At 34.8% G+C, this 17,514-nt stretch overlaps 1 protein-coding gene across 3 annotated transcripts in view; it reads right to left on the minus strand.

The window, feature by feature from the left end:
- Positions 1-17,514, minus strand: part of Smg5 (Smg5 nonsense mediated mRNA decay factor) — a 334,407-nt gene that overhangs the window by 282,553 nt on the left and 34,340 nt on the right. For 2 of the 3 annotated variants that reach the window (XM_090391496.1, XM_090391498.1), the window contains exons 3-4: positions 10,145-10,213; positions 7,077-7,200 (exon numbers count right to left, since the gene is read on the minus strand). In XM_090391496.1, the coding sequence (XP_090247622.1) occupies positions 7,077-7,200; positions 10,145-10,213 (193 nt within the window). The remainder of the gene's footprint in view (positions 1-7,076; positions 7,201-10,144; positions 10,214-17,514) is intronic. The other variant, XM_090391497.1, reaches the window with a different exon arrangement.

The following is a 17,514-nucleotide window of genomic DNA, read 5'->3' on the forward strand; positions in this document are numbered from 1 at the left end:
TTTATACATATCAGTATAATAATATACAGACAATGGAAAAAAACACTAAATAAATAAAAAGTTTTATAGTGAAACTACATTAAACACATCTCTACAGTCCTCTTATATTAAGATTTTCTTGTGTTGGGGTTCTGTTGTCATGTTCTGGATGCTAAGTTGGGGATGAGTCCTCCAGATTTTTGGAATTACTAATCCATCATTCTTGTTTAGATGGGGATGATGTTTCAGCATCTCACAAGCTTCCTTTAACTTTCTTTCAAAGCAAGTTTTGGTGCGGTGTAGGGACTTGGTGCCTTTCCAGTTGATTCTGTGACATGTTTGAAGTGCATGGTCTAATAGGTCTGTTTTTCATAGTGCAGGAATTTAATGCGGCGTTTATGTTTGCCCTTTCTTACTGGGATGGTGCACCCTGTTTTTCCAATGTAGAGTAGGTTGCAGGTGCACTGATTTTTATAAACCTCTGGATGGGCAAGGTAGGAAAGGGGATCTTTGGATGAACTGCGTTTACTTCTAAATTTTGCAGGAGTTTGAATGTTTCAGCATCTCACAAGCTTCCTTAAACTTTCTTTCAAAGCAGGTTTTGGTGTGGTGGACTTGGTGCCTTTCCAGTTGATTCTGTGACATGTTTGAAGTGCAGGTCTAACAGGCCTGTTTTACCATAGTGCAGGAATTTAATTTAAGATTGCCTTAATGTTGTACTTATATCATGTATTATCTGATATTCTTCTAATGTATGGTATAGCTAGGGCATTCTTCTCATCTCTTTTTTTTTTTTTTTTTGCTTTTAATAATATTATTGTGAAGGATCTTGTGAACTTTTTTTTGTTGTAGCTTTTTTTTTTTTTTTTTTTTTAATATATATAAATGGTTGGCTAATAATTTCACATTCTTTGTTCAGTAGCTGCTCACTGGAGCAAATTGTTAGGGCTCTATGTTTGAGGTTGCTGATGACCCCTAGTTTTTGTGTTGGATGGTGGTATGAATATTTATATATGTATTGGCCTGTGTGTGTGTGTGAAGGTTTGCAGTAAACCATGAACTCAAGGCATCCTGAGGAAAGACATGTGACAAGTGTGTCTAGAAAAGGAAGAGAGTTATTGTTTTCAATCTCAATGGTAAATTTGATACATTTGTGTTGTTTGTTCAGGTGGCTTAGGAATGTATTTATTGTTTTGTGACCATGGGACCAAATGGTGAAAATATCCTCAGTCTTCCATGTAAAAGTTAGTTATAGGAGGGGAAAGTGGTGAGCCCATGGCCACACCTTTTTGCAGGTAGAAATTATTTTGCCACATGAAATATCCAGATGGAAGTACATGGGCAAAGCAGGCTGTGATGACAGGCAGAAAATATGTTCTGTATGAGAAGACTAGTATTGTTGATCGGGACATTAGTGAAAAGGGCAGTTATATCAAAGCTGACTAATAGATAAGTCGTTGAGTACAATGTTTCTAATTGTGTTGTGTACAATTAAAAAGCTATTACTGCATTATGCCCATGCTCCCAGAATTTATGGCCTACCTAAAATACACAAAGCAAACACACCACTATGACTGAGAGTTGAAGGAATCGAGAACTCAATTATCACTTAGCCAAGAAACTAGTAGCTACACTCAAGGAGTAGGTTGGTCGGTCATTCCTCCTCCTAATAAAAAAGAAAAATTAGAAACAACCTATATAACATCCAGAACATGATGGCAGAACCCCAACACAAGAAAACCTTAATATAAGAGGACCGTAAAGATGTGTTTAACGTAGTTCTGCTATAAACTATTTTTTATTTATTTAGAGATTTTTTCCCTACCATCTGTATATTATACCAATATGTATAAAAATTTATTTCAATTAATCTTTGCCAGAGGTCAGGCTAGGATAAATGATTAACAAAGCATTTAGGTTTATTTTACTTAGATCTATCTTACTTTTACTGTTATGCTATGTAGCTTGTGTCCTGTGCATATGTATGTTTTCCTGATGAAGACAACACAAAGGTTGAAACGTCATGTGTTATTTTCTTAATATTATAAGTAAACTAATTTAATACAGTAAATAACTTATTTATTATATAAATATTACATTTTATGTATCAAAAGATATTATCAAACAACAATAGCAATCCCTCTACGTATACAGTCGCGTGTTTGTGGATTAAAACTACTGGGTTGAAATTAAAATTAATTACATTAAATTAAAATATAACAAATTATTTAATACAATTGAGGATAACAATTTCCCAAACTTTTGGAATAGTGAGACAGTTGTTCTGATTATGATTAGATGTGGTCGCCAAAGTGGTTGATATTGACCCCCAGGGGTCGATAGAAAAATATAAGACATCAATTGTACGGGTAATATTTAATTCGGTCAACTTGGATTACCTCCATCCCGAATGACAACGCAATTAAGAGTGGATCGTGGGAACAATGACATGAATAGGACCTATAAGATGGAGCAAGGTCATGAAAATAGTTACGGAGGACAATCAAGTAGGCCAAAACGACGTATTTACCAATAAATGGATGTCGGTGGTTCCCGCCCGTCCAGCGCAGCGGGAGCGAGATTGCAACATGTGTGCGGTTGCTTATTTACTTATACTTACACATATTCGATCCGAGTCTCATTTTTACATAGCGACATACAGGTGACCATTAATGTTCTAAAATTCATCAACATGCATATTATAATTCAATCGTTATTCATTCACGAACTAAACTTCTCTATGTTGAAGAGTTGAGCAGGGCTGGTAGTTTTGTACATCCTATAGAAATACGTGAGTAGGTATATTATTTAGACTTATTACTTTTGCTTACTGACTTCAATTTTAATTATTTTGTTACAACCCCAGTAACCACGATGGCAGCTTCACATTCTAAAAAGAAATGCAGACAATCGTTAGCATATTTGAAACTTGGGTTTATTGCTTCATTAAGAAACGAAATAAGGCCTATGTGTCTTCTTTGTGAAAAAACTTTTAGTAATGATGCAATGAAATCAGCAAAAAATGAAAGATCATCTTTAAAGACTCCATCCCAATAAGAAAGATAAAGATCTTGACTTTTTTAAAGAACTGAAAGAGAAATACACACATCGACCAACTATAAAATCATTTATGAAAGCACCTGCCAAAGCTGACAATAAACAAGGATTAACAGCCTCCTACAATATTTCATCATAAAATTCCTGCCATGTACCCTCAAGGGGGTGTACAGGATATGATAGTACTACATGAAAAATTTACATCATTACTAACTTCCTATCTACAATTTTCCTCCAAATCAGTCTGTTAACTTGTCAAGACTCCAACATTATCAGATCTTATATTTCTATCGTCTAAGGCACTTTGTACAGTATGGTTCCACCTATATCTTGGTCTTCCTCTGGGTTGTTTTCCTGCCAATGTGGCAGAGAACACTTGTTTTGCTAATCTTTCCTCGCCCATTCTATTTGAGTGACCATACCACCTGAGATTAGGTATGCTAACACATTCCTGGATGCTGACAATGTCAAGTTCTTTCCTAATATCCTCGTTTTTAATATGATATTGCCATTGATGCCATCTGTTCATGCCTCTAATCTTTCTCAGGACTCTCATATCTGCAGGCTCTAGTCTTTGGTAAAGTGTTTTACTTCTAAACCAGCTCTCAGATCCATAAATCAAAACTGGTTTGAACACTGTTGTGTACAGCTAATTTAGTGTTCCAACTAATTTCTCTCTTATTCCATATGAATTTATTCAATTGACTTCCTACCATACCAGCTTTGTTGATTCTGTTGTTTATTTCCATATTTAATTTACCATCTTCACTAAAAATCGTGCCTAAATAGCTGAAATGTTTATGATGGTAGCTGAAATGTTTATACTTTTTCCACAGATTCTCAATTCACAATGCAGCTGACATTTTTAATGCTTTTGCCTATTTTCATTGTCTTTGTCTTTTTATTGCCGACATTCATACCATATCTATTACAACAGTTATTCAATTTAGTCTGGGAATCTTGCAGACTTGTAGCAGATTTATTTAGAAGTATAACATCGTCTGCATAAAGCAAAGTGCTGACATTAACATCTCCAATTTTGATATCATGTTTAATACCACTTTCCTTCATAATGTGATCCATATAGATAATGAATAACAGAGGGGGTAACGTACATCCTTGTCTCACACCAGATTTAACATTAAACCATCTTCCTGTACTTCCTTCAATTCTAACTGCTGTCTTACAACTCAAATAAAGACTAAGTATTGCTCGATATAATGTCCCATTGACACCATATAACTATCGTATTGACTAGCTTCTCTCTTGGCACCTTGTCATATACCTTTTCCAGATCGACAAAACTTAAATACAGATCTTTGTTATATTCCCATGATTTCTCAACTATTTGTCGTAAAGTGAAGATCTGATCCTGACAGCCTCTATTTGGCCTAAATCCAGCTTGTTCTTCCCCAAGCTTTTCTTCCACAATTCTTCTCAACCATTTCTCAAGTATACTTGCATAAATCTTGCCAGGAACTCTCAGTAGGGAAATACCTCTGTAATTCTCACATTCAGTTTTATTTCTCTTTTTATATATGGGTACTATTAGAGCTCTACTCCAATCATCGAGAATTCGTCCCTTTGTCCAGGCTTTCTGAACTATGCAGTGCAGCCTCTGTAAGACTTTCATACCACCATACTTCAGCATTTCTGGTCGAATATCATCTACTCCTGCTGCCTTTTCACATTTCAAGCCTTTGATAGCTTTTTCTACTTCAAGTATGGATATGTATTCCTGACTGTATGCCTGTTGAGTGTTTTTTACCACTTTGCGATCGCTACTTGTTTCATTTAGCAATTTTCTACAATATTTCTTAATTTCTTATTAAAAGTCTTATTTTCATATATATATAAGGAAGATTGTATTATTGTTATTTTGTTATCTAAATGAAATTTTTTTTATATATTATTTATCCCTCCTATCAAATATGTAATGTTAAGAAGGACGTCAAAAACAAAAACATATCCCTTTGACATTAAGCCAATATAATAATATGTACTATATTATACATACAATAAACACTGTAACTATAAAATAAACAATCTAAAACTCACATAAGCGTCTTTTTGGCTTGTCCTATTATAATTACGTAATAGTAAAATAGAGGGGATCGATAAAAAGTCAAGAAACTCTTGAAGGGGGTCGATGATCAAAGAAGTTTGCCGACCCCTGGATTAGATTATGAAGTAAGGCTTCAGCACTTTCTTTATATAAATGTTCATATGTAAAAATCATGTTTTTTTTTTTTATCTTAGTGTTGATATTATTTCTTAGACTGCACCAATTTTAAGAAAATCTTGCTCGCTTTATATTTAATCCTTTACAATGGATTGACCAGGCTATCTCAAAGAGCTTATCTGTACTACGATGTTGCTTCCCTTTATTTTTATTTCCATTCCCCTTATCATCCTGATCTAGCCCTTTGTTCCTATCGCATGTGTAACAGACTTGAAATATAGTTGCTGGCAACATGATTGCAGTTTATTCGATTTACGACTGCACCAGTCAGACTGAATATTAAAGAATGAGGAATAGAAAAATGGATCAATGGCAATATCTAGTTAACTTTCTCTTATCCATATAGCAAATCATGGCAACATCAATTAAACACACAGGTTCATAAATTTTTTAAGATAGTGCATTGGCAATGATCAAAATCAGAATGCTGTTCAACAAAAGAAATTATAATTACAAACTAGACAAATAGTGGGGAATATCTGTTCCTCCCAGGATGGCTAACTCCATAAAATACATTACTTGAAAAAACATATAAATTCTGCCTTCACGCAATTCTAACACACTACTTAATATTATACAATATTAGGATAAACTCTCACTTAACAATACATACAGTTACATGTATCTACAATTCAAGAACATCGATATGTGGTTGCTCACAGTTTCTGCCTTGTAAACATCCTTCACTACGAACAAAGTTTCTAATGGAACATCTCATGTCTTTGCTTTGATCTGGGCATTTCTTTCTCTCTTTCTTCCTCGGTTGGCAGCTGCCTGTCGTTTACACTAGTAGGTAGCTGAGGAGACCATGATTTTGTCTACGACGTATGTCCATCAGGTCCCAGTCCGTTGTCTTGAGATTGTGCCCTGCCATACTGCAGGATACATTAGTAGACATACTTGGGAACTGCCCGAAGAACTTCAGGGAGAGAGACCGTCGACGAAACTCTAACAACAAACCACGATTGCACCTTCCGGGTCAAGCAAAACTTCCAGCCCAGAACTCCTAATAATCACCCCCCCCCACACACTTTTCCTTCTCCTCAGTTTCTTAAAAGTCCTCCTTGTTCTTTGTTTCAGCTCTGAAGTATTCCATGATCACCCTTCAGCATGATGACGTTACTCGTGTTCTCTTTTTCCAAAAGGCTTTGTTTAAGGTGCTTAAATGTTTGCTGACTCAATAAGGCATAATCCCTTTCCTCTGGCTTTTTTTTTTTTCACATTATAGTTACATAGGTAATATCAAAATTATTCTACAAGGTAGTCAATTTATATTTAAGAAAAAAAAAAAAAGAAAGAAAAACACATTACATTGTATTTTCTTTATATTTTGACTTGACACCCTATGGCATAAGTATTGACGAACTTGTGAAGTCATACGCTAGCACATACATAATAGACTGTAGCTCGGACTTCAATTCAAACATAATTACAGTTTTTAATTGTTGTAATGGTGCAACGTTTTTTTAAGGTCTTTTATTTGCTTTTTATGTTACCACACCTGACGAAGTCTGCATTCCGATGAAACTAGTTGTGTGGTTATATTAAATTTACTTGTTTCTTTATTATCTTGGAATTCAGTCATTAAATAATATTTAACATGTCTAGAAACCGAGCCAATCTGCTTACCAATATATATATATATATATATATAAAAAGACAGCCACATAGTTATTGCATATGCAATGTATTCAAATATACATCGACATAGGGTTTATAAGAAACAAATTATTCCAATGTTAATATTTTAATCATTACATTTAAAAGCTGATTAAATGAAAAAAATAATGTAACTTGCCTTTTTATTGTATTTGAAATTCTGAATGAGATCATAATAGACCTTCCGCCAGAGAAGTTCTTCTGCTTTTCTACCATATTCTGCAGGATCCGAAAACATCAGTCTTTCACAGTAGTCTTTAAGTCTAGTAAGATTTTTATCAAAAATATCAACAAAACTTATTCTCTCATAGCCAATCTTAAGGCTGATCACAATAATAAAATTATAAAAAAATTGTTAATACCAGCTTTAGGTCTATCATTCATCATACAAATTATTCTCATAAGCATATATAATGTGACATAAATATTGCATAGCATATTCCATATCCAGGAAGCAATATTTATTTTATGTTATTGAAATAAAATATAAAATTTTTGTTTTTAATATACCTATACTTAAACATAAGAGCCGTTGTAGCTCAGTCAGTACAGGCAAAGCCCTTTGGTTGGAAAGACCTGGGTTCGATTCCTGCCCATGATGTGAGGAACCTTCATTTGGTCTCTTTCGACTAAAAGTGAGTTAGCCAGTCTCATGTGGAGGTAGAGGGTTTTTTTACCTGGAAACTCGGATTTTTTGTCCTTCAGAACAGGCAAACCAGCCTCGTGAACACACACAGATTTACAGCCATGAATACTTATGACCCAGCCATAGGCCTGATTTGTCAAATATATGCTGGTCCCAAGCCCAGATTAAAAAAAAAAAAAAAAAAAAAAAAAAAAAAAAAAAAAAAAAAAGGGGGGGGGGGGAAGCAATGGTGAACTACCCTGTAAAAATCTCACCAGAAACAAAGTGTCAAGAACACTTGCCTGCAAAGTTACCAAGAGTCAGACACAACTGAAGGGTTAAAATCATCATCATCATAATTAAACATACAGTTCACACTCTTTCTATAGTGTAATCTAATGTTATCCTGTAAATAAATCCACTATCTTCAAGAGTGAAGTGCTAAAAGAACAGAATAGAAGAAAATATTAGGGTTAAATGACCACGATCTTAAAGTTTGGCTACATCGATAGCTACATTAATAGCTAAGAAATGACAATGAAAAGAGAGCAGAGAGCTCTTCAATTCCATAAAAGTCTAACTAATATCAAAAAATCCATTCTCATCACCACAACTACCAAAATTCATTTGTACAAAACCACCAGTCAGTCAAGCCATATTTACATATGCTGCCCAGACATGGAACATCACTACTCAACGAACAATTAACCCTTTCTGTCCTAGTGATTTCAATTGGAATCACTGACTGTCTTGGCTTTCGTAGCCCATATTACGTAGCGAATGATTCCAATTGGTATCGTACGCCGTAGTTCCATTTCGTTAATATAATAACAGGTATGTATTATACGTATAAATCTTACCAATATCAGTTTTTATGACTTAGTAGAATAATATTGCATATATTGGATTATAGAGTAGTATAAGCTCAGAAGTTGAATATTTGCTATCAGAATATATTGATTCCATATGGAATCAGTCAGTCAGAATTCCTATCCTTAAATGTATTTTTCATCAAAATACTTGATACTCTTGTCTTTTTAGACCTAAAGACAAAATAAATAGAAAGAAAAATTTTTTTCACTTGGAAAAACAAAATTCAGGTCAGAAATAGTTAATATCATTGGGACAATATTAGAATATACAATGCAAGATCACATTCCTAATACTGTCATTCTTGCATTCAAATGTCACTGAGATGGTTGGGATACCAATTTAGACATCTACCTCCACCTATGTTCAGTGTTCTTGCTCTCTACAGGCCAATTAATGGATACAGAGGAAGACTAAGAAAATAGTTTTGGCAATATATAGGATGAGGCTCATGAACCATATGACAGCAATTACCGTTTGGCACAAACCAGAGCAACTTGACTCACTTTAACCTAATACTTTATCTCCGTGAGTTTTTGTAATATGAATATTTCTGTATATATTTCCCTATTCATACATGAATAAATGATCTTCAAGACTAGCCAAATGAAATAAGTACTGTAACAAATTTAATACGATCAGCATATAATCAGCAATAAAATAGACAAATGAAAGTAGATAAGAAAATATCAACTATATTCGAAGTGAAGCTATAAAGTTAACATGTTTTATTTAGGCACAGTTTTTAACAAAGACAGCAAATGAAGTTATTAAAATTGATAACAGAATAAATGAAGGATGATGTGAAGAGCCAAATAAATAAATGCATAAAACAAAAGCACAATCAGACAATATACCAAGCTAGAGTACATAAGACAGTATGTTCAAACATATTTTAACATATTAATTAGAGAGTTGAATTATAAATATTATTTGTAATCAAATTTCCAATTTATTCATATTTTTAATTAGGAATTTTTTGATCATTTGCTGTCTTACTTAGGCTATGGTAGTACTTTTTAAAATGCATCTTCAGTACACTGACAGTGAAACACAGTTATTTGCATTTTAATTGTGTTCCACTACCAATCTATTGAAGATGCCTCAGATACAGAGGCGAAAATTTTACATTTACTAAATTCATTTCCAACGATGTTGTAGTTTCCATCTTTAATTTCTACAAATATGAAAACATACATATCTATTCTGAAACAAAAAATATTTTGATCCTCACATCAGCATCATCTTAAAGGAGATATAAAACTTAGTATACTAAATAAGCAACTTGATGAATAACAGCAAGACAGAAGCTAACGTTACACATCGTTCCAAGTACTGATATTTGGCAGCAATAGAAAAAGAAAATAAATAAAAACAACATAACAAAATGACTATGTTGAAAAAACTACAGACACTGACAATAGATAAAGACTTGGACATTACTACCTATGACACTTTTGTTGTGCTTCCTTCACTAATCTGAACAGCAATATTGTCCAGATTGGTCAACTCAACAGTAACCACAAGGCTGCATAGGAACACGATACAGCCTACATGCCATTCAACAAGTATTATTACTTAATGATAAGCAATTAAAAAAGGCTTTAAAAATTAACTACAGTAGAATCTCTCTTAACCGGCAACAACGGGACTTCGCCAATTCTGGATACGAGATTTTGCCGGATAATTGAATATATATTTCAAGAACTTACCTGTTCGTGTTTTGTGATGCCATCTGTAGAAATTGCAGCATGCGAAGTTCATTGGCCGTGTTTTTCGATCTGCCAGCCATAATTAAATAAATAACATCAAAAATCGTGCAGATTTTTTAAAATTTAAAACACATACACATAATTTTATATTTCACAAAATGAAATTTAAACAGCATTTAAAAATTACAGTATGTATTATCACATGAAATTTGTTGTGAATTTCTTAGTGTGACGATATAACATAACTTCGAATGTCTGCCTGCTTACAAGATTGTCGCCGGAGCTTTAAAAATTCACTGTGTATACAATGTACAGCAACTCAGCTGTACATATGACAGAGTTGCCAGAATGCAAGCCCATTGCATATTTTTCTTATCTCATAGGCTTAAATTTCAGGTTTAAATTTAGACTTCGAAAATGCCATTGTTTTGGTACTGCCGGCTATGAGAGATTTCACTGCATTAAGAAAATGCTTGTAAATTATCATTAAAAAAAAAAAAAGCCTTTTCATAAAAAAAAGTGTCTTATTGTATAGCGACATTCGTTATCAATGCAAATGAACCCAGAATAATCCTTTTTTTGTAGCGTGTGGTACATATAATTTTGTTTTTCCTAATTTTGCCATCAAAACAGTCCAAATGAAATTACTCAAAATTTTAGCAGTTATCCTAAACACCAAAGTGCATTTCATTAAGCCAAACAGGAATTATGATTTCAAATCTTTTACCAATAAAAATAGTCAAATTACAGAGATTAAAACTCTTTTCATTGGAAAAGAGAACCTGAGAATGAAAATTACTGTATACATACATATAGCCAAAACTCCAGAAATACAACTTAAATCTACTAGCCACAAAAAAAAAAAATGCAGTCTCCAGCCTACTCTATGTAAATACTATTATAAGTGATGTTTTAAAAAATTAAATGTCATGATGACAAAATAAAGTAATACATTATTTAATTCTTAGTGCACATTATATGTAATTATACAGAAATATCCTTTCACAATACAGGGGCTTAAAATGTACACCACTAATATTTACTGTTCATTTACATAAGAGCTTTATTTCTTCCTGTCTTTTCTTGAATAAAGTCGTGAAGAGAGGAGGCAATTCATATGTATCATCAATTAAATCACTAAATCGAGGTCATCAATGATGACCCCGATTTCCCTTTTATTAGATTCATTTGCCTAGCTCACATGACAACATACTTTCTGGTATAATGGCTTTAAACTCATTACTTTCACTAAATTTACTGAAATTGTTTCTTCATTATGATGAAAATATCTGCTGAAATATTTCCCCCAACTCTTAATTTCTTCTTCACGAAAATCTTCCAGATCTTCACACCAGGTAAATTTGAGCTTTACCAATTTCTGATTCATTTTCACTAAATATTTATATCAAGTACATTATTCCTTCATCTATTAGATTTTTTTCATTTCAACATCTGAACAGCTATCTGTGCACATTATCTGATTAATGTCTTCATTTTCTTTAACAAGCTTTTTGATATTGTGGCATCATACCCTTTTCCACTGCCTATTTCCTCCAAATCCATTGCCACTGCAGAGTAGTTAACAAGTGCAGTCAGTGTCCCACTCTATTAAACACTCACCTCACAAAATGCAGATATTTGAACTTCAGGATTTTTGTTTGTAACACGCCCTTGCTACTTTTCCAAATTCTTTCAGTCTTTTTAGTGAATTCTAGTAAAAGGTATACACTTTTTTTTTACTGTTTCAATTAAAAAATTTAAAAAAAGCGCGAGAGAGAGAGATCATGTTTAATACAATTTAAAACAGCCAGATTCAAATTACGTGCAATACAATGAGTTGACATAAGATCTGGTATATCTTTTTAATTTTCCCACAAGTCCATTTTTTCCTAGCATGTTACCTGCTCCATCTGTTTCGATGCCTACTAACCAATTACCAAGTTCCTCCATGACAAGAATAGCTTGTTCATTTTACTCCTTAAACTTATCAAAATACCCTACTGTTGAGTTTTTAAAACGTTAAAAAGTTCCTCCTCATCTGAAAGACTCACTCTACTGGAGTTATCAATTTCCTTAACTAATTCTTGTTTAATAACATCAGCAATAACCGACACGACATTTTGGTACTGCCTAAATTAATTTAATAAGTTAATTCCTTCATAATTACATAAGATGCAATCTCTTGGTTGGAAATAAAACTCCTTTAATAAATTTGTTGGCAAATGTCCCTTGTTCAAATAACTTGACAGTAAAAGATGATATTTAAAAAAAAAAGTGTATATTACGTGAAGAAAATAACATTTTGCATGCATATGAACCAGGTTGAAAATTCACTTGCCACTTGTCTCTGATAACTAGCCTGTGACAAGCAGATTTCTGGAGTACTGCATGCAACCAACCACTTATAACTGCTTACAACACTATAAATGTTCAGAGTTGAATTTGCATATCTTCATGAATTTTGTGAGAATTATCTGATATCCATGATAAACTGACATCATTCACAAAGCTCTATCAAATTATAGTATTTCATTTAAGAAATCTTAAATGCAATGCATTCAATTTCATCAACCAGTATGGAAATATTACTATAACTTCAAACTTTTTGCCCAATACTGCAATTCTAATGATCTGATTAAAACCAAAACTGAATAATGTGGACATATTTTTATATGCAAATCCCACTCAGGAAAGGATATAAACCTGTAGAAGTATGGGTGTGCTAAAGATCAGGTAATTCAGAAACCCTGCTATATCCTGAGACATTAACATGGCACTTCATGTTTCAAGCACTGCCAATAAGCAGAATGATAATTTTCAATGGATGATGAAATTTATCTACCATCTAAAGACATTCACAAATATCCATAGCCACAGTAAGCTTCAAACATACAGCTTACTAATAGTTTGGTTGGCTATTCAGCTAAACAGGCCAACAGAATACATCCTAGATGCCAAATTTTATTAAGAACCATCTTGTCAGAGCAGTTATTGCTTTAATTTTGATGATTTTCACCTAGTGTCGGTTAAGGGTAAAAACTAAATAACTGGGAGGAGATCTCCACATCGCCTTTCGGGAATGTGGATATTAAGGTCTATATTAAGTCAGAAGCCCCGATTGGGGCTTCTGACTTAATATAGACCAGGCCTGCTATAGACCAAGTGACTGCTATAGACCAGGTGATGGAATAGATGGTGCAAATGTCCCTTGTATGCATAAGCAAATAGAAGAAATGAGTGGAAGGAGGGTAATTATTATGGGAGATTTCAACTATGGTAGCATTGATTGGAGTGAGGTTTAATACTTTTATGCAGTTATTGAGGGATAACTATCTGCGACAGCATGTAATGAAAAACACTAGGGGTCAGAGAGTGCTTCATCTAGTAATAATTGCATCTGAGAATTTGGCTGTAACGAATATGACCATGTTGGCACCAATTGGTGAGAGTGATCATAGGGTCTTGACTTGAGAAGTGGCTAAAAGGTGTGAAATTTACAATTAAGACAGGGTACGTGTGGAATTATCGGGCTGGCAAGTATGACAAGCTTAGTAGTTTGATTGGTTCAGTGCCATGGCATGTAAAACTGTAAGGGCTGGATGTTGATAGTACATGAAAGGCAGTTATGAAGTGTTTGCATGAGGCAATGGCTGACTGTATACCTAGAGTCCGAATAATAAATCAAGTAGGGGTTAAATGGATGAATAACACCATTAAGCTTGAGCTGCAAAAAAAGAAACAACTGTGGAGGGAATTTAAGGAGAAAGGTGACCGGCAGGCACATGAACAGTATAAAACGCAGGCCAGAAGGGTAACGAGTGTGGTAAGAAAAGCAAAAGCGGATTATGAAAGAGCATTACCCATGCAGGCTAAAGAGAATCCCAAACAGTTTTTTCGATATGTTGCAAGTAAAAGAAAAAATGTATATGTCAGAATGATAAATGCCGATGGTAGGGAGGTAACTGAATCAGTTGATATAGTTGAATTACTGAGCGAGCACTTTGCAAGAGTAAATCATCCAGGTGGTGACATTGCAGAAATGAATGAACCAATAGCTTATACAGGAATTGTGGTGAATGAAGTGGAGGTGAATAGTTTATTACAAAACCTCAATGTTAATGCATCTGTGGGATTGAATGGTATCCAGCTCGTGTGGTACGTGAAGCGACTAAAGAATTGTCAGCGCCCTTGACCATTTTGTTTATTTGAGTCTCGGGTCTGGGTTAGTCCCAAGGGGGTGGAAAGAGGGGAAAATAGTTCCACTGCATAAAGGAGGTTCAAATACTACACTGTTGTAAATTACCAACTGATCAGCATATCAAGAATCGTCAAGGTCTTGGAGAAAATAGTCAAGAGAAAATACAGGATTGGATAGATGAAAATGGGATACTGTATGGGGGACAGCATGGTTTTGTGAAGGGCAGATCATGCCTCAGTAACTTGTTCACGTTTTATAACACAGTGACGTCTGAACTGGATAAGGGTAATGGGTTTACAGTGATTTACAGCTAAGGCCTTTGACAGGATACCACATGGAATTCTAATCAGTAAACTGCAGCATATGGGGATGGATATAGGGTTGGGGAGATGGATAGGAGGGTGGTCGATGGAGAGATATCAGAGAGTAGTTTATTCAGGAGTGGAGTCCAAAAGAAGGTCTATTACTAGTGGTGTGACGCAGGCTTCTGTTCTTGGACCACTGCTATTTAATTTGTTCATTAATGATATGGGAAAGGATCTGAGAGGAACTTTTCATTTATTTGCCAATGATGGAAAGTTAGGTATAGTTCGCCCACTATTTCTAGATCCCTTCTTGGCTTGGTGCCAAGAATAGTCGATTCATGCTGAAGAGGAGAAAGAAATGAAGGATGTACGAATTGGTCGCCAACATGCGAAATCACGTGCTTTCTTGTCTGTCGCTGTACTAGTACTAGCTTGATCTTTGTTGTTTTCTTTTTGCATTATTTTTTTATTATTAATTTGTATGATGGTCCAGTACAGTCAACAAGTTCTATTGTTACACGTTTTAGTAGCTCTTGCAAAAGAATATTGAATAATGTGCTGACATTCTGCGAAAAAGAATCATCAGAAAGCCGTCTTCTTGTTCCCCTTTCTCAAGTCATAAAACGTGCAAGTGCAATTGCGGGCGTATCGGGGTCGACTGTTAAAAGAATTCGTAGGGAATCAAAAGGTGAAGGTAAGCCAAAATTTAAATCTCCTAAAAAAAAAAAAAAAAAGCGCCAGAGAAAGAAAACCATTGAAACCGTAGCTTTGAATGATTTTGATGTAGACGTTATAAGAAAAGCTATTCACGAATTTTACGTGGTCGAGAAAAGAGTGCCAACTGTTCCGAAATTGATTCCTGTGCTTAAAGAAAAAATTAATTTTCCTTGGAAAAGAGAAACTTTAAGGAAAATACTTCATGAAATCGGATTTTGTTTTAAAAAGTCCCAGAATAAAAGGAAACTTATCATGGAGCGAAGTGACATTGTTTTATGTAGAATGCAGTATTTGCACGTATTAACACTCTACGTACATTTTTCCAACTGTTATACAAGCAAAATAGTTACACTTTAAAAACAGCAATGTTCGTAAAAGAAAAGCTAAATTTTCCGACCTGTAATAATAAACAAACTCAGTTTTTTTATTATTACATCTAATAAACAAACTCAGTTTGTTTATTATTACATCCCAGAAGGCAGACTGATTACCCTATTATCGGAATGGATTCTCCTTTTTCTGACATGCGCAAAAGGGTCGAGGGACCTCAAATCGGTGGGCGAACTATAGAGCAATAGTTATTACAAATGATGTCAAAATTTTGCAGGATGATTTCGATAGTTTGGAGGACTGGGCTAAGGAGAATGAATGTTAATTTAATGTGGCAAAATGTAAGGTTATGCATTTTGTTTTGGGGTGAAAAGATTAGCAGCAGTATATCACATTGGTGGAACCGTGATCCAGGAGATTGACAAGGCCAGGGATTTGGGAGTGTTGGTGGATAGGGAGTTGAAGTTTAAGAGGCACATCGCAAAAGTGGCTAAATCACCTCATCAAATCACTTGGTTGCTGAAAAATACTTTAACAAACAGAGATAAACAGGTTATTGTTCTTCTGTATCGAGCCTTGATAAGACCCCATCTAGACTACTGTGCCCAGATCTGGGTGCCAGGGTTTCTTCTTGATGGGGAGGAGGTGGAGAGGATCCAGAGGCGAGTGACCAAGATGATAGCAGGTCTATGGAATGAACCTTATGAGAACAGGTTGAAGATTTGTGGGTTGCAGAAATTGGTCGATAGGCAGAAAAGGGGTGATATGATTGAGACATTCAAATTACTGAAGGGTTTCTATAAGATTAATTCAGAAGATATTTTTGAGAATAGGACTGGTGGTGGGAGGACTAGGGGACATACATGGAAGCTGGGCAAGAGTGTGGTTAGCAAGGGTGTTAGAGCTAGGTTTTTTACTTGGAGAGTGGTGAATGAGTGAAATAAGCTGCCAGAGTCTCTTGTGGGTGCCATGTCTGTGAATGAGTTCAAGGCGAGGTATGATAAATACTGTGGGAATATCGAATAGTTGTTCTTGACATGATGTTAGGGCTTCCCTCGATGAGTCTAAGGGCTCCTTGGAGTTGCCCGTAATAATAATAATAATATCCAATCCTCACCTTCATGTTGTATGCCCTGTTAGTAGGTATCTACTGAGTACTAAACAAACGAGGATAGGCTGGCAATTTGGGACTTAGCCGACCAAATTGTACTCTCTACTGGTTTAAACCACAAATGCATATAATGGAACATGATGCGATTTCATGCCAGATGGGGCATCTCCTAGTTAAACAAGGCCCCCCCCCACACACACACACACTGTTTTCTTCAGGGCGAACAGTAAAAAGTCAGCTATAGGAACAAGCTCCAACTCAACATCTAGAAGAAGAATAAACCCAACATTAGAAGAACTGAAGATAGAAACCATCAATATAAGGAGTATTAATGGAAAGGAAATAGAACTTGCAGAAGAATTGGAAATGTCACATGGACATAATTGGCATTACTAGACAAATAAGACAAACACAGGTGAGATCTTATAAATAATAAGTATAGGATGTTATGTTCAGGCAATAATGATCAAGGAAAGGAAAGGAAGGAGTAGCGATAGCATTCAACACCAAATATGAAGATAATATTCTTGATTGGAATTCTTGATTTCAAGTAGATTTATGTGAACAAACAAACTTCAAAACAATGGGGACATGGACAATGAAACTTATTTGTGCCTATGGTCCCACAGAAGGTTCTTCCAAGGAAGAAGTGGAGGAATTTTTTTGAGTCATTAGAACAGACAGCTTGCAAAATGAAAAAAAGAGGTCC

This window comes from Typopeltis vanoorti, chromosome 4, assembly GCF_054136105.1.
Source record: "Typopeltis vanoorti isolate ZY-2024b chromosome 4, IOZ_Tvanoo_1.0, whole genome shotgun sequence".
NCBI classification, from domain to species: domain Eukaryota; kingdom Metazoa; phylum Arthropoda; class Arachnida; order Uropygi; family Thelyphonidae; genus Typopeltis; species Typopeltis vanoorti.